Source organism: Anastrepha ludens, chromosome 3 (assembly GCF_028408465.1).
Source record: "Anastrepha ludens isolate Willacy chromosome 3, idAnaLude1.1, whole genome shotgun sequence".
Lineage (NCBI taxonomy): Eukaryota > Metazoa > Arthropoda > Insecta > Diptera > Tephritidae > Anastrepha > Anastrepha ludens.
The window spans coordinates 124532418-124551222 of NC_071499.1; the positions used below are offsets into that span (position 1 = coordinate 124532418).

At 37.6% G+C, this 18805-nt stretch overlaps 2 protein-coding genes across 10 annotated transcripts in view; both read right to left on the reverse strand.

Moving 5' to 3' along the window:
* The window catches only part of LOC128859012 (homeobox protein 5), a 75536-nt gene that overhangs the window by 25939 nt on the left and 30792 nt on the right, over positions 1–18805 (reverse strand). For 2 of the 4 annotated variants that reach the window (XR_008454091.1, XM_054095668.1), the window contains exon 1: positions 456–1375. The exons of the other annotated variants lie outside the window; for them this stretch is intronic. Coding sequence is in view for 1 of the 2 variants with exons in the window: in XM_054095668.1 (XP_053951643.1) it covers positions 456–550 (95 nt within the window). In the remaining variant the exon portion in view is untranslated. Of the gene's footprint in view, positions 1–455; positions 1376–18805 lie in introns of those variants that run through there. 4 annotated transcript variants of the gene reach the window in all.
* LOC128859011 (uncharacterized) lies at positions 629–14095 on the reverse strand. Of its 6 annotated transcripts, none has more exons than XR_008454090.1 (2): positions 1496–14095; positions 629–712 (listed from the first exon to the last, which is right to left on the reverse strand). XR_008454090.1 is itself a non-coding variant. In XM_054095667.1 (2 exons), the coding sequence occupies exon 2, from the start codon at positions 12856–12858 to the stop codon at positions 7189–7191; it is 5670 nt and encodes a 1889-aa protein (XP_053951642.1). In that variant the 5' UTR covers positions 12859–13003; positions 13060–14095; the 3' UTR covers positions 629–7188. The 6 variants fall into 6 exon arrangements, 1 of the variants encoding a protein (XP_053951642.1); XR_008454089.1 differs by having other exon boundaries at positions 1479–14095; XR_008454088.1 differs by having other exon boundaries at positions 1083–14095.

Here is an 18805-nt window from a genome sequence, read left to right on the forward strand (position 1 = left end):
ATCAATACCCATACAGAGAAGTCATTAGGCGTCGTCGATTTTCGAATATAGGTATGTAAGACCTCTTTTTATACTATGGTATTTAAAGTAAGAGTGAGATTAATAAGTTCAACCCGCTTCTTTCCGCCTTATCTAGCAATAATAGATATTTCCCTTGGCTTTTATCTTCTCACAGACCACTTGAGAGGTCGACATCCCACACCACCATTCCCCCCTCAATTGAACAGCTCTTACATAGTATGCAACTACTACATCACGGTAACTCACGACACGGTAAAGATTTACACAATAGATACAGAAAATTCATCATACACAAAAAAATAGTTGCAAAAATTTCAAAAAAGCATGAACGAACGACAACAAAAACAAGTGAATCTAAAAAAATGTGGCAAAAGTAATAAAACTATTTATTTGCGCTTCTAAAAGCCTGTATACACTTAACAGTAATAACGTACTTTTTTGTTAGATCGGCCATTTTGTAGGCGCCACTGCTACTGCCGCTGCCGCTGCCAGTAGCGGCGGTAAAGTTCTGTATTTGTTGTAATTTCATTTAATTTTTATTTTAACGTTAATTTATTTTTGTCGTCGTCTTCGTTTGTCGTCGTCCCGTTTGTTTATTTTCTATACACCGACTTTGCTCTTGCTTCCGTCCTTTTTTTAATTTTTTTGCTTTTCTTTAATTGTTTTTTTTTTGGTTTGTTGTTGTCTGTTGCTGTATTTGTATTATAATAACAATAACGTCTTGCTGTTGATTTTTTGCACTTTGCACATATTATCAAAGCAACAACAGCAAGCAGAAGAAGAAGAAGACGAGAAAAAAACGCACACGTCGTCGAACCAACGAACTTATACTTATTATATAAAAATGCACTGAGAAAAATCAGCTCGCAGAACGTCGCGTAAATCAGTGACGATATCGTTTTGCTCAAGTTCGTACAAGCGCAAAGTAGAAAACATTTAAAAGTGACATACTATACACGAACGCGAACGGCGATTTAGCGAAACCGAAGTGCGGTAGAAAATCGCAAAGGCAAGAAAGCTGAAGGCTGCAGCCTGCAGGCGTTTGTCGGCGACCCACTCACATGAACAACACACTAATAGCACAGCGCCTCCTCTTTTGCTGACTAACCGCGGTACAGACGTCGCCCATATACACATGCACACACACACACTATATAATATACATGTGAGTATGCGATGTTGAAAAATGCCACAGCGAAGTTTAAATAAAATTTTTAAAACTTTTGTTCCACAAAAATTTCCACTTTTTTGGAAAAGCTTGTTTTCCATAAAAAAATTTAAAAAATCCTCTCTTTAAGTTAGAAAGTTATTGGATTTTTTTTTAATTTCGCAACAACGCTGAAGTTTAAGGTTTGCAACTTTTGTGCAAGTTTTAGTTTTTAACTCTTTTAAATGTCTTTTTTTTTTTAAGAACTAATATAACTTTAAATAATTGTATTAAGACCACCAACTACTACTTTAATAATCTTTTTACTAAAAATTTCAAATTGTATCACGAAAGCAGCAACTGACGCGGCGTGTGCTTGCGTACTGAATGTATGCGGCTGGGTTTAACTGGTCGGCACTGGCTGGCCTGGCCTGGTCTGCCTCAACGCTGTCGATTACCGACTTCGGCGACGATGTCGACAACAACACAGCGATGCCATGCGATGCGATACGATACCGTACGAGAGGTGGTGGTACTCAGCACAAGGTTGGTTTTGTTTTGTTGACGACGTCGCCGCCGCTGCCGCTGCCACCGCCGTCGTAGTCGCGCAAGCAACGAGTACGGCACCGAGAAAAGCGCCTACGAAACGAGGCAATGAAAAATATCAAGAACAACAACTAAGTAGTAAATGTGTTGCGACGCTTTTGATAGTCGTTTTAAAATTGTTGCTGTTTATGTTAGATTACGAATACGATTGGCAGTCCGTGTTGTTTTGTGTTTCTCTACGCGTAAGTTTGTGTGAGAGCCAAAAGAAAGTATAAAGTACATATAAAAATGTGTATGTTAAAGTATCGCACCGATACAATACAAATTAATTAAAAAATAAGAAAAAGTACCAATGTGAGTAAAAGATGCATTAAGAGCGCACACGGGTTGAGAGAAAGTGTTATTTAAAAGCGTTCGTAAAGAGTCAAATGCAAAGCGAGCATGTGGTGCCGGCTGTTGATGGGTTTTCCTAACTCAGCTGAAGTCTAATACATAAATGTTGAGGTAAACGTCGATTGTATAAACGTAAAACGCAGACGCTAACAAACTTATGTATATAAAGAGCGCAACAAGAGTAAAAACGTATTAAACGAGTGCAAAATAAAATATTGCAAGAGTGTGGGACTCGCAAAACAAAAGCGAAGAGTGAAAAGAAGTATGCTTTTGGCAAAGTCTAAGCTCCGATTCGTTAGAGAAAAGAAGAAATTTGCCGCATGTTGTGATATTTTACACAGTTAATATGAGTGAATGAGCGTAAAAAGTACTAAAAAAATATACAAAAAAATGCAAAAGATCAGAACCAACGTTATTGCAAAACTAGTAATACACATTAGAAATCGCTGAGTCACAAATACGGTCATACAGCAATATTGAAAAATTCAATAGCAAACAACACTACAAAAAAACAACAAACGAAAAACAAGACAAGCAAATTGAAACAATTACCAAGAGTCCAGAGCACCAAATCAACATAGTGTTAGATAGCAGCAAGCTTGGAACGGTAATAAAAATATCTCTTCTCTCTCAACACACTCATACATAACCAATACTCAGTTGCTCGCCAAATTTTTCATAGCGTATGCAACAACAAATATGTCAACAACATTGGAAAGCTTGCGCTCAAATAATGCTAAAAAAGATCGGCAAAAGCAACAATATATATATATGTATGTATGTATATGTATAAACTTGTAGAATATGAGATGCATCAATAACAATGTACGACTGTGCTGCTACACAAAAACAAATCATTCGTTGTAAGCTAATAGAACACACGAATTTAATTTGTTGTATAGCACGACGAAACGACTACGCCAAATCGGCACAAAGCAAAATAATATAAACGCAGGCAGGCAATAAATAGTAGTAAAATAAAAAATAACTTAATTGTAGAAGAGGCAATATGTACCGTGGCGCTCACAATAATAGCAGCGAGGCAGTTGCAAAGCTTAGAGTTTTATTTATGCTTTATTTAATATTTTTATAAAGTTATAAATTACACTAGAACAAAAACTTCGTAAATTAAAGTATAATAAAACTTCTTCCACAAATTTTCATTAAATTTAAAAAATTCTAAAAATTTTCGAGTCTGCATTTTATAGCCGATTAAATTTCGGTGCAAATAAAGTGCAAGTTTGAAGTGGCTAAAAAAATCACATAGATTTTCCGTATGGAAAATATTCGAGCTTTGTTATACGGAAGAAAATGCATTACACCGCCAACAAAAAATTAATTATAAAAAACCAATGCGAATGTTGAGCTTCTTTAAACTGGCACAGTATTATAACAAAATTTAATGAGGTGCAAACTGCATACCCAAATTTATCCAAAGATTCTAACAAAAAAGCGTGAAATTTAAAAAAACAGTTTGAAATTAAAAAAAAAAAAAAAAATCAAATTTCTATAAAAAAAACTGGTAATTGAGTTGACTGGTTTTTGGTGTAGTATGAATAATAAATAAATAAAAAATTATAACAAATAAAAATAAATAAATGGTCAAAAAACCTATGATGCGCTGCTATTCTTGTGAACGACACTGTGTATATGTATTTATGTGTACATATATGCACATACAAAAAAAATTTAAGCTGAAATTTTTCGTAGAAAAATTAGGTTTTCTTCTAAAAACGAATTTCGGATTATTTTCCAAAAAACAAAACAAATTAACAACAATAAAATGCCAAAAGGGATCTAAACAGTGACGTAAAAAGACAAAACAAAGCTTTCAAATTTAGGCAAATACTTTGTAAAAATGTAAGCTTTAAAGAGAGAAGCTGTGAGTACTCTTGTTCTTCTCTTACAAACGTGTTATTATATCAAATGTCAAGCGACACTAATTACATTAATATAAGAAGATTTTTTTTCGGCAATGGGTTTTCTCGACGCCTATTTCAATCAGTTGGCACATTTTATTTCACTTCAATTTATTTTATTTTATTTTATTTCAAAATTCGTCTCATATTGTGATTTCTTTTTTTATTCTACTTTATTTTACTATATTAATTTTGCTTTCCTTACTCCTACATATGAATATGATTATTCATTATTACTCACCTTTTTTTTTTTGTTTTTTTTTTTTCAAATGTTTACAACATTACAACGATGACGATCGGTGACTACACCGCACTAGCAGGGCTTAGTGAACTGCTACATCAACAACAACAATCGGTTCTATGTTGTCGACGCCACTCCACCAGCATTCCCCAAACGCTTATGAGGAATATTTATACTGCGACAACACTGGCAAATTTTATTTGTAAATTTTTTACGTTTATTTTTTTTTTAAATGGTATCTTTTTATTTTTCATTTATTTGTGAATTTTGTAACAAGAAAGCAAAGGTATAGTCAATGGCAATGTTGAATGCAGGTGACTCTCAGATTTTTATTACCTTTGTTTCACAACTACCGCTGATTGCAGCCATTCAACCAACTGCATTACAAAACCAAAGCACATTATTTTAATTTTTTCGTGGTTATGTTACATTGGTCGATAAAGCAAAATGATTTCACCATTTGTCACATTTTTCTCTAATGGCCATTATGACGTATCGCTTTCCGCTATGCAAAGCCAAACACATCAATGTCACAAATAAACAACTCGTCAGCCAGCAAACAAGCAGCAGCTGCGGCCTGCCAGATCATCTATTAATGGGATGATTTTGTGTGATTTCACAAACTAATAACTAATCGATTTAGACATTTCATAGGTAGGAAAATTTTCAGTGGAATATTTTTATGTGAATTTTTTTTAATTAAATTTAAAAACGTCCATAAAATTTAGCTATCTGTCTACTTAGCTTTGCATGAAAAAATGTATATTTGCTTAAGTACACCGAACAACAGGAAAACCACCAACAAAAACTGAGCGGATTTAAACATTACCGAAATCTACTGATAAGACAAGAGTCGGCCTATAATAACACAAATAACGGTTTATGTGCAAATATGTATGTACAATATTTATGTAAATATGTATAGCCAACTGCACGGCAAGTCAAAAACTCAACGAGTGCAATGTCACCGTCCGTCCATGTAACGTATACGCCCTGCACGGCCATCTGTTGGCAAAGTTTGCACGCACACAAATGCAAGCGCTTGTTTGCCTGCCAGCCTGCCTGCCTGGCTGACAGTTGGTTGACACTGCAGCGACCGCTGCAATCTGCTACAGCCGCTGTTCAAATATTATTCAGTATTGTATTCTTTTTGTATTAATTTTTTTCTGCAAATGAAGATATCTGCGGCCAGCATCGGCACGGTATGTGGCTAAAAATAGTCACAGCGCGGTTTAGTTAGTCATCCAATGTACCAAATAAGCAAGAGTCAACAAAAGGGGAAAACAGGAGAAAAAAACACACTGCGGTGAATTTACGTTTTTGTCAGCAAACATTTTTTTTAATATTATTTTTATTTTTTCTTATTATTATTTTATTTTTTCTTATTATTATTTTATTTTTTCTTATTATTATTTTATGTTTTCTTATTATTATTTTATTTTTTCTTATTATTATTTTATTTTTTCTTATTATTATTTTATTTTTTCTTATTATTATTTTATTTTTTCTTCTTATTTTTTTTCATTTTTTATTTTATATATAATAAATTTTTAAATACATGCTTTGTTTTTGTATTTTCAAAATTGTGTTCCGACATTCGCAAGACTCGCTAATCTTGTCGGCTGGTTATACGAAAAAGATTTTGTACTTAGAAGCTGTCAGCCAAGCGTCAATTGTGCTGTGAATAACAGAATGCCTCACATACATAATGTATGTCTATATATAAATATACCTGTGTTTCTATCGTTTAGTTTATAGGGGGAGCTTATTATTGGCATTGTTTTTATACTAAATCATCAGTTAGCAATGAATGCGACTAATTAAGAACATGAAAGTTAACACAGGAAGGTGGAATGTGTAAAATTAATAATCATTTTAAATTTTCTCTACGAAAACTAAAAAAAATGTAATTTATACTTATTTCTTTTTATTTAGTTAGATTTTTCAAGTATTTAAAAAAAAAAAAATTATGAAAAATAAGGGACTCACCCTACAGTGAACATTTTAAAGCAAATCACGAAAAATAAGGGCGAGTTTACATACAGTGAAAATTTCAAAGCAAAGTTAAAAATAGTGAGAGTGGGAGCGAGAATGGAAACCAAAGAACGTAAGGAGGCTGGACAAAAGAGAGAGAGTGTGAATGAGAACAAAAAAATGTAAAAATAATGAAAACTAAATACGAGTTTACACTCAGTGACACAGGCTGAGCAAATTGCAATTGTTTTTTGTTTTTCAAGTTTTCAAAGAGAGAGAATGGAATGAGCACTAAACCTCATGAAACTAAGGGTGAGTTTACAAGCAGTAACGAGCTTTAATTTTTTTTTCCTTTCAATGCAAAATGCATGTAGATTAACGGATTGCAATATACGTGAGTTTCTGGTTGTGGCGAAACAATTGAATAAACAGAAAGGAAATGGAGGTGTAGGGGAAATCCGCTCGTGAACAACAATAAAAATGGAAAACAATACAACAATAGAATGAATACAGATATTCAATTATTACGTCAGCAAATCAGCTGATTCTGTCAAATTCACTGAGAGCAGGATAGCGGTTCACGGATGTCGTTACCTTCTGTGGTGTTCTCTCCAACGTGAGTGCTTATTATTATAATTATGACTTGTATAGATATACATGCATTATGTAAAAGCAAAAATCATGAAAACTAAAGGTGGTGTCGCGGCTACGATGAGATGAAAGGGGTTTGCTACTAACTCAATGGCAAAGAACGGTTTATTCTGAAATTTAATTCAATATTGTACACTTTGTATTTTAATAAAATATAGAAACTTACCGCAGTTTTGCACCCCTTCTTCTTCGTTCCTCGACTGATCGTATGCAAATGAAAAATAGAATAGAACGAAGAAGAATGAGTGCGCAACTTTGGTTCACAAGCAGGGTTGTAATTTTACTTATTACAAATTTTAAATATCATTTGTCAACACCCCCACCCCCGTGGAGCGATCAGCTTCACCACTTTCCAGATCCAGGACTGCCAATTTAGATACCGCTCGTTGCAGAAGTCCACCAACCGTACGCACGTCCGCACGCCGAGCCACACCATCTTCGCCAGTGTACACACGCTCAACAATACCACGTCGCCACTGAATCCTTGGCACATTCGGATCGCAAATAAATACTACATCACCCTCTTTAAGAGGCGCGGTTCGTTCACACCACTTAACTCTTCGGGTTAGCGTTGGTAGATACTCCAGTACCCATCGCTTCCAAAATGCATCTCTTAGGCTTCGTGCAATGAGCCATTGCTTGCGTAATAAAGGTATCTTTTCACCAGGAGAGTTGGCCGTTGGAGTTTTAGGGATATTACCCACGCCAATCAGGAAGTGGTTAGGCGTTAATGGCTCGTCTTCGTCGGGAGAGATGGGCAGATGCGTCAATGGACGTGAGTTTACTATGTTTTCCGCTTCTATCAGAAAGCTTTGTAAAACATGCTCACGTGGCGCTTTTTCTTTTAATGAATGTCGAAGAACCCTTTTAACGCTCTGCACCATTCTTTCCCAAATTCCTCCTTCAGATGGATTGGCGGGGCAGTTGAAGAACCATTCAACTCCCTTGGTTGACAATTCATTTTGTATTCGCTCAGTGTCAAAAACATCAGGAAAACGTTTCGCTTCTTCGTTGGCCCCGATGAAGTTTTTCCCATTGTCAGATCGTAGACGTGTTGGAACCCCTCTCCGATTCATGAAGTTGCGCATAACTATTATACAGGAATCCGTTGATAAGTCGTGGGCGATTTCCAGGTGGATTGCGCGCACGGTGAGGCACGTAAACAACGCGACCCAACGCTTTTCAGTTCGCCGCCCGATAGTAACCGAAATAGGCCCAAAATAGTCCAGTCCCGTATAAGTAAATGGTCGTACATAGGGCTTCAAACGATCTTCTGGTAGAGGACCCATCATAGGCGCGTGAGGTTCTGTCTTCCTGACTTGACAATATTTACATCCGGCTATTACACGTCGTAGCATTTGCCTTATTCGGGGAATCCAGTATTTCTGACGTATATTGCTTATAGTCGCCTCGTGATTCTGGTGCTTCATTGTGCAATGGTGATAATTAACGACCAGATGCGTAAATATATGTCCATACGGCAGTATGATCGGTCTTCTGATGTTATACGGTAAGAAGCTAGCTGCATCTATGCGCCCTTGTACACGAAGTAGCCCCCTGTCGTCCAGATATGGCGAAAGTTGCTTTAATGCGCTGTCATTTGGAATGGCTTTACCAATTTCGATACTGTTGCGTTCTGAAGTAAATGATTCCGATTGAACGCGTAGGCATAATAGGTGCTCCGCGGCTTCCAGTTCAACAGCAGTAAGTCCATATTCCAGATATTTTAGCTCCCGTTTACGGCAGCGGTTTATGAATCGAAGCACCCACGCTACTGCTCTTTTTAATCTAAGTAAATTTGAGAAACGATTGTAATCTATAAAAATATAGTTGTTGGCAATTAAAGAAAATTTAGAACGGAGCTCTTCATCTGCTTCCACAAAGATCTTGCTGATGTTTTCTTCAGCAGGCCACGTCTCTTCATCGCGTCTCAGAAAATTCGGTCCCTGTAGCCAGCGAGATTTTAGTGAGAAATCAACACTCCCATGGCTTCTTGTCGCATCATCGGCTGCATTGTCTTTCGTTGGCACCCATCGCCATTCGCGAACTTCACTCCCATCTAAAATCTCTGCAACGCGGTGCGCCACATACGGTTTGTAGCATCGATGTTCGCTTCCAATCCACTTCAAGATAGTTCTGGAGTCGCTCCATAAGAAGCATCGTTCAGGGCGTATTTGGTGATTTTCCAATATCAATTTCCGTAAACGTACACCCAGGACGGCTGCTTGCAATTCCAGGCGTGGAATGGTTACGGCCTTCAGTGGAGCGCACTTCGTCTTCGCACAAACTAACGTAACACCAACTTCACCAGTCGACTCTCTTGACCTCCAGTAGGCGACAGCAGCGAAGGCCTCTTCGCTAGCGTCAACGAACACATGCAGCTCCAAATCCGAAGGCGCGCCATGTGGGAAGTAGAATCGCGGCACACGAAATCCCGCTACTTTGTGCAACTGCTGGCGCCACCTTTCCCATATTATATTCACATCATTTGGGATGGGCTCATCCCAACGGACATCACGACGCCATACTTCACGCATAAGAGATTTGGCTGCAACAGTAAAGTGACTTAAAAATCCCAACGGGTCGAATATTGACATAATAATACTAAGAAGTTCCCTTTTTGTGGGACTCCTTTCGCCTGTGATTACTGCTTGTTCAATGCGATGGAACTTCAGGTTGAATTTAAAATTATCAGTTGCTGACTCCCAATATAACCCAAGAACCTTCTCTGTGCTCTCAGCGACTGCGATCTGTTTCGTTGCCGTACTACCATTTAATTCTTTAACTACCTTCTCTGAGTTCGATACGAATCCACGTAACTCGAATCCACCATCGCTGTGAATGTCACGAACCTGCTTTGAGATATCTACGGCCTCTTCAATTCCATCAAAACTGTCAACAAAATCATCAATATAATGATGATCAAAAATAGCTTTAATTGCACGAGGATGACTTTCGTGGTGCTCCTTGGCGTTCAGCCTCATGACATATTGCGCCGAGCAAGGCGAGCACGCGGCGCCGAAAATCATCACTCGCATCTCGTACTCCTCAGGTGGCTTAGTATTTTCGCCATCACGCCAAAGAAAACGCTGTGCACACCTGTCTACTGGCTGTATAGCTACCTGGTGGAACATCTCTTTAATATCTCCGCAAACTGCAACTGCACGCGTTCTAAAATTAAATAAAATCGAAGGTAGTGATATGTAGAGCTGTGGTCCCTTCAATAACTTGGAGTTCAGAGATACCCCTTCAAATCGAGACGCTGCGTCAAAAACAAGGCGTAATTTTTGAGGTTTATTTGGGTTGACGACACCGAAGTGTGGGAGGTACCATTTCCTGGATGAAGTCATACTCGATTTCTTGGGCGTAAGCTTTCGAGCATAGCCTTTACTTAGGTACCCATCAATGATCTCTTTGTACGCGGTTGCGAACGTTTCGTCGCGTTTCATCTTTCTCTCAATCCCTTCAAGCCTATGTAGAGCAGCCGTATAATTATCTGGCAGTTGTATGCTGTCGTCCTTCCATAATAGCCCTGTTTGAAATCGACCTCCCACTCGTTTAGTTGTGCCTTCAAGTAACATCTTAGCTCTGACGTCATCATTGCTTTCGACAGGTGGCGAAGATCTAACGCCAAGACTTTCAATATTGAAATAGTCGAACACAAGTTGACGCATGTCTTCTTCTTCTTGCATTTCTTGGGTACGTAAAAAAAGACAAGAGCGGGTTGCTAACGACGCACGACTGGTTGGACCAAAAACTACCCACCCTAGTTTAGTGTTGCAAGCGTACGGACCTTGCTCACTAATCCCTTTTATGTCAATCGGCAAGCCTAAGTGTGCATGATCGATTCCAATTAAAAGTTGAGGCACAGCATCAAAATATGGCTGGAGAGGCAGAGACGAAATTGATTTGTCACTGCTCTTTAAATCATCATGACTTAAACTCTGCATGGGCAAACCTAGATTAGCTACGGCATACACGTCGCGCAGTAGGTAGCGCTTATTTTTACCAACACCGCTAATTTCAATATTGAAAACCTCAGTCGACTCTTGGGCTGTTCTTCCTCCAAACCATTGTATATCTAACGAATGTCGACGGCCGCGTATTCCCAACTCCTTGGCCAAATCACTGTCTAACATCGTAATTGAAGAACCTTCATCCAATAGGGCGTACGTATCGATGCGCTTATTATCGCCATACAAGGTTACCGGCAGCACACGAAAGAGCAGCTTGGGCTTAGTGCTGCTAACGTTTGCGCAGCTCAACACGTTTCCTCGTACGTCACCTTGTTCTTCCTTTAATAAACTTAAGGTCGGCGTAATAGCATTGGCCTCGTGCAATAAACTGTGGTGTCTACGCTGGCATCCTTCTTCTAAACAAAGCTTTTTACGGCGACAGTTACGCGTGTTATGGCCCACGTTCAAGCATGAAAAACAAGCGCGATGTTTCTTCGCGAACTCCCATCTATTAGACACTGCAGCATTTAAAAAACGACGGCAATCTTGCAGTTTATGTTGCTCCTGGCATAATGGACACTTAACGGAAGTTACACCTGCATAACCTGGACACTGTTTTTCGGATGTATGTAACACCGCACGACGCTTTTGATCTTTATTGTCGATGTCTTGCACTGTGCATATCAGATTAGCAAGTTCACTTACCCAAGCGCTAAAATGTACAATTGTCGGATACGGCTGTATTGAGGCGGCGACTCTGGCCCACTCCAGTTTCTTACTCATAGGAAGCTTAGCTAATAGTTCCTCCAATAGCGTAGGATTGGCGATGTGTTGTTGTCCATTCGCTGACTGTAAGAATGTTGCTAGGTTTCTCACTTTAGTGGCAAAGGGTACCAGTTTGGACAATGCATTCTCCGAAATATTAGGCAAATCCCTCGCTTGACGTAGCTGACTCTGAATTAATTGTTCGGGTCGGCCAAAGCGAAAACGGAGTTGCTCTATGGCGGCGCTGGCGTTGTCTGGATGAATTAAAAGCGATTTAATCACTTCCCGCGCTTCTCCTTTAACAGCTTTCTGCAACCGTTGATTGTTTTCCAGATTAGTGTAGTTGTACATTGAAGTCGATTGGACGTAGGCTGTATAAAAAATTGGCCAGTCTTCTGGCTCGCCGCTAAATTCGGGTAAATCTTGCAACTTCCGTGGTACTGTTGCAGAATTGTTTAAAAATGAAAAATTGTTTAAGTCATTTGTTGGCATAGGACCATGAACAATACTGTTATAATTATTAAAAACAGGGGGCGAAATTATCGACGACGATGTAAACGGCACGCCAGAATTACCTAGTGTAGCGTGTGTTTGGCCCTTTATTGAATACGTTGGCGCAAAGACGGCGCTCGCAGTTAACGACGGCAGCGAAAAAAAACTACCACCGTTTTCAGCGGCTTGCTGGCCTGGCAGCATGGCAGCGCTGCTCGTGATAGTCGACGTCGCAAAATGTGCATAACTGTTTATGGTCGATGGCGTGATGTTATTTGTTGTTGCGTTAACCGACAATTTTTGCATACGTGAAGTACATGAAAAATTTGGGAATTCATATAACGGAGCACCTATAGCGGGTGCTAACGATGACGCAACGACGGGTATTGTTGTTGTCGTGGCGGTGGATGTAGCACTATCTAAATGACCTGAGCTACGCAAAGCAATCTCTAGCCTTTGGCAGTGGCGGTTTTGTTCACTTAATCTTACCTGTGCTCCTTCTAGTTGTCTTTGAAGAGTGGCGATTTGATTCTTCATTTCCAATCTTAAACTTACGGATTCTGATGAGAGGGCGGTATTTGTGACGTTTGTATACGTGCTGGCAGCAGTTGTGGCGTTGGTATGCGTGGTGGCGGCGGAGGCGGCGTCGATTATGATGGCGGTGGAATTAGGCTGAACTTCACCTGACTCTGGTTCTAATTTGTTGAGCCGAGGACTGCGGCGTTTTTCTATGGTTTCCTCCGGATCATTCATTTAAACGGCCCCAAACTTTCACTCTTTTACGGCAGGGAAAAATACGCAGTTAATCGCAAATAATCAAAACTGCGAATAAAGATGTCGCGGCTACGATGAGATGAAAGGGGTTTGCTACTAACTCAATGGCAAAGAACGGTTTATTCTGAAATTTAATTCAATATTGTACACTTTGTATTTTAATAAAATATAGAAACTTACCGCAGTTTTGCACCCCTTCTTCTTCGTTCCTCGACTGATCGTATGCAAATGAAAAATAGAATAGAACGAAGAAGAATGAGTGCGCAACTTTGGTTCACAAGCAGGGTTGTAATTTTACTTATTACAAATTTTAAATATCATTTGTCAACAGGTGGGTTCACACAGCCAGTGTCAGAGCAGTTCAATTTTTGTAACCTTACATGGAATAATAAAATGACAACGCGAAAGTAAAGTATTTGAATAGAATGAAACTAAAGACGAGTTAAGATAGAGGTTGAAGGGTGGTGAAACAGTTTTTTTAGCTAGAGCGCGAGAAATAAAAACCAAATGAATATGAAATTATTGAAAACAAGTTAGCCAAATCGCTATTTTTGTAGCTTTCAAGGCAAGACGTCACAATTCGAAGCGAAAAATGAGAACTGAAACGCATGAGCTTCCAAACAACTGTCTCCAAACGATAGATGGCTTTTTTATTATAAGCTTTTTTATAGCAGAAATACGTTCGGAGTTTTGTGTTTGCCTGGCTAGCAGTGATCGCTGTAAAAAAGTTTGATTGGTTTTTTTAATCGTAAAATTTTCAATGAACTCCGCATTGTATGGCTTATACCAGAGAAGAACCACTCGAATTTTAAGCACAATGCAGGTACACCTGAGCTCAGTTGATAGTAACAAGTTGTTTATATTGCGCTATTTTTGAATCAATTACACTAGTCTACAAGGAAAAGTATCCGAAATAATTTAAACTAATATCTGCTTCTCTGTCCATGCAAAATTCGGATTGATAACTCAAATTAATTTATTAGTTTGAGTTTTCGAGATATCCTAACCTAAAAGTGCAAAAAACCCCATTTTTGCCCATATTTGAGGTTATGTAGCCTTGCAGATGTTTTCTTTCACCAAAATTAAAGGATGGCATCTTTAAATACAATCCTTCTTTTTTCAAATGGCGTTTTGTTTGCTCAAATATCATTTTTTTTCGCAGAGATATCGCATTTTGAAATTTTCATGTTTCGAAATTTTCCTACACCTGAAAATCGATTAAGATAACATAGACATGATATAGTCGCTTACTAATTTTCTTGGGTTTGAGGGCCTGAAATATATGGATTAATAGTATGTAAATTTGGAGTTTGTGGGAAAGCCTGCTTGCGGTTATGTGGGTTAGCCTGCTCGCGGTATGATAGGGGTGGTTTCTAGGGGTTAGGGCTGTGTGTGACTCGGTACCCAAAGGTTAGATAGTGTAGGGATGTGGTGAGTCAGCACACTTATGGTGTGAGACAAAATTTTAAGAAAAATAAGACTCAATTCAAGAAAATTAGTAATCGAATATATCATGTCTATGTTATCTTAATCGATTTTCAGGTGTAGGAAAATTTCGAAACATGAAAATTTCAAAATGCGATATCTCTGCGAAAAAAATGATATTTGAGCAAATAAAACGCCATTTGAAAAAAGAAGGATTGTATTTAAAGATGCCATCCTTTAATTTTGGTGAAAGAAAACATCTGCAAGGCTACATAACCTCAAATATGGGCAAAAATGGGGTTTTTTGCACTTTTAGGTTAGGATATCTCGAAAACTCAAACTAATAGAGCAATTCTGAGGCCAGATTTGGATTCAGCGCATCATAAACCTTCGGAAATATATAGTCTGGTTTCTGGGTCTGAATGTTGGTTAAATTTTGTCGGCCTGTGTTATTGTTTGATAATTTTAATTAAATTTAGGATAATTTTAAAATTAAATAAATAATTAAAAGATTTATTGAAAATTTTCGAAATATTCTTATTCAATAATGAATATTTAAACTAAACTACTTTCGTTTGAAAATTTGTGAAATAATTGACATAAAAAAGTTATCCCTCGAATTTCTCCTCCGACCCTTTTTTACACCGAGCACATACAGTCGTGTTAGAAAGAGGTAACTTAACGAGCGAGGAACAAAAAAAAACAAAAAAAAAACAACAAATGTCGACAGAATATTAGCTTTATCACTCTGAGACAACAAAAAAGATTCTTTTTCATACGGAAGTGAGTATTTATAAATACACATACCCTAACGTAGGTATGTATGTGTGTACATACTTGTCTGAATACACGTAAGTATGAATGTATGTATGTGCGCGAGCTTGTATACCCGAATGCATTGTATTAAAAGTTTTACATTTATCATCACTATTTGCTCGAAAATACAAATGTTATAGTTTTCTGGGTACATTTATTTATGTAAATAGATTTGCAAGTAGTCGCGAAAAAAATCACATGAGACTCGTGACTCTATTAGAAATACACACGTAAGAGTATTCGGCTAGCGGCATATGTTTGTGTGCTTGTTGTGCGCTCATGTGCGGAACCACGAGACTCAGATTTTTGTAGTTGTTGGTATTATTGTTGCTCTGTAGTAGTAGTTTTTTTTATGTTTTGCTTTTATACGAACAAAAAAATCAATTCAATTCAACATATCAGTGCATTGGGTTTGATAGCCACAAGAGGCCAAAGTGAATAAAAATTCAGTAGGTAGATGAAATGTAGTGAGGAAGAGCGAAAAAGGGACACGCCGACGAAAAGCAGGGGCGACAACTGCTACAAAAACATCAACAACAACTGTTGGCCTGCGATCAACAGTGGCATGGGTGGCAAGCACGTTGTAATTTGATGGTGATATGGTTATTGTTGTTATTGTTGATGTTGCTGTTGTTGGCACTTTTACTTATGTATAATGTTGCTTTGCATGGTGGCGTAAGAAAAGTTAGGAAAATAGGAAAACAACAGAAAAAAATGACAAGCCGTAGCAACTGCAATTTCCACACTGAGCAATACACAAATGTTGCTAATAATAGCAAGCTGTGTTGCAAGCAACAGACAGCGGTTCGTTGTTGAAATGTAGAAGAAATCAATAACAACTCAATGCAACGACAATTGAGTTGGGACGAAAAACAAAAAAAAGACGAGCATAAGAGGCAAAGCCAAACAAAGAAAGTGTAGCAGATTCAAATTTTTTACAAGTAAGAAGCAACTGACTGACCGAACGGTGGTGGCGACGGGCAGCACAGCCGCAATTCTCATGTGTGTGGAATAGAATGCAGGGGGTACGGAGGCAGAATGGCGGAGGTTTGCAACAGTGCCAAAGTAAAGCTGCAATTAGTGGTGCCGCACCTTAGCCGTAACCATAAGCAGCGGTGAAATACTTGACATTTGCTTTGATATTTGCGAAAAAAACATTGAAATAGAAATTGGAAATTTATTCGAGTTTTTATGATCAAATACCAGTGTTGTTGTTGTTGTGCAGCATAAACATTCGCCATACATATGCATGGGGAATGTTGCTGAAGTCGACAGTCCTTGGGCGAATATAAATCCCGGTAGCTCCGATTACGTGGAACCAACTGTCGTGGAACGGTTGTTGTCATTAATTCTACTTCAATATCAGCTGTTTAAGGTTACGGCAACACTAATCGACAAATTCTGAAATATTCCGGACATGGTTATGGTTACGGCTATGCCGTTATGGTTACGACTGTGGCGTTATGGCTACGACGCCACTAATTGCCGCTTAAACTAGTAAAAGCTGCAAATGAGTACGAGAATCCACCGCAAAGGTACAGTTTTTTATGTGCAGCAAGAACTAGTACCAAACTAGTCCAAAAAGTGAGCAAAGTGTAAGCATTGCAACGTGTTAAAGTAGACAGCCGACAGTATGAATTGGTGATAAGGTGCGCACTAGTTACCGTTCGCAGAAGGTCACTCCGACGAAAGAAGCACAATTCTTTTGTTTCTACAAACCGAAAGCGATTCAGTTACATTGTAGTTTTTGACAATTTATTTCGAAACAAGTTCAAGGAAGTTCATGCCAACGTTTACACAAAATTAAAAATAACAAAAGTATTTTAATACAAACCAAAGAGGACACAAACAAAGAGAAATACAAAGTTGTTGTCACTAAGTGCACTGCAATTCTCTATTATTTCTTTGCATTTTTAGCTTTTATTGTAATTAAAAGATTTGTTGTTGTTTACGCTTCCTGCAGCTGTTGGTACCGCCTTAGAAGAGCGCAATGTGCTGAAACAGCAGCAGGTGACTGCAAGGTGTTACCCACAGCAAAGATGCTATGGAGCGTTGTGGTCGGAACCCAGGATGGCTAAGCGATAGGTGAATGCTTACATACATATGCATATATATATATATAGATGCATGTATGTGTAAATGTATGTATAAATGTAAATGCGCGTATCACTGGCTTGGTGTTGCTTCGACTATTTCCAATTAAATTAATGATAAAAATAGTAACAGCATTTTTTTATTGCATGCAAGAAAATGTCGCATGATTGCTTTACTCCAACAATATCAAATAAATATATGTATATGTATGTATGTATGCATAATTGTGAGGCTTTTTAGGTATATATAACAAAAACGAATTATTACAAAAACGAAAAATAACTTTTAGAAATTTAAATCTGCAAACTTATAAATTTTAGCAGTTTTCAAGCGTTTGCAGGTTTTTTGCTTAATTTTTTTTCTTTCAGCATGAAAAAATTCTCAACTGACAGTTGTGTTAGAATTGTGAAAGGCCTTTGGCTCTAAACTCTGGCCAAAAATTTATTCAAATCGTGCCGTTCGTTGGCATTTCCGTGAACACCTTCGAAGCAAAAAATAAAAAGCTTTTAAGCATTCCAATAAAACTCATTTTCCAATTAGTTTTATTTATTTAATTTTTCTAGAATTTATTTGTGTCATTCGAATTGTTGCAAGTTTGCGTGTATGCCTGGCTTCTGCTAATGCCATGTCGTTATTTTAGTTCAGTTTCTGGCATACCTTGTATTTGGCTTTACGCTTAAGAGCTTTTCTATATTTTCCGTTTCCTTATTTCGGTTGTACAAACAGTAACGCTGAAATCTGGACACTCAAAAATCCACACAATTTTTATTGTGTTTCGCTCACCAGAAGTCTATTTCGAAATTCGTTTTAAAATGGGTTTATGTATTGTACATTTGCCTTAGCTGTTTTGAGATAAAATTCCAAAAAAATTAACAGCTTTTGGTGGAAATTGCATTTTATTTATTAAACGAGTTTCTTCAATTAGAATATTTTCAAAGTAATATTTTTGCTGTTTGGAAGTTGAAATTAGTTTGAAAAAAATTTAACCTACATAAATCTAGCTTTAGCACTAATTTCGGGAAGGGTGTAGTTTTTGTGACGTAAAATTAAAATTTTAGTTTTATCACATTCGGTCATTTGTTTATAATTCGGTATTTTCCCCCTTTTTCAAGACTTACCAATCGCACACTTAAATTTTTTTCGTTTTGTGAATTTGTGAATAAATTGTCGGGTTTGGAACTCCAAACTCGTTTGAACTAGCAGAAAGTCTATTTTCCACCGTCTATCATAACGGAACGACCCGGATTTATAGACAAAGGATGTCAATCCAGCAGAATTCCCCATAAATGTTTTTGCTGTTATAACAGCAATGAACGGTATAAAGGTTTTGTTCCACAAACCGCGAAGCTTACAATTTATTGAAGGCAAAGTTCGGTGCCAAGATTATATGCAGAAATGAAGCTATACATGCCCGTCAATACGTTAAATTTATTTGATGTTTCTGAACTATTTAATTTAATTATTGTACATTTATTTATTTAATTGTCTTTATGTTATCTGGTTACTTTTTATTTCATTTTATTTTATAATTCTTTTTTTATTTCCTTTTTTTTATAATTATCTTTATTTTCATTTTTTATTTTTAGTTTAA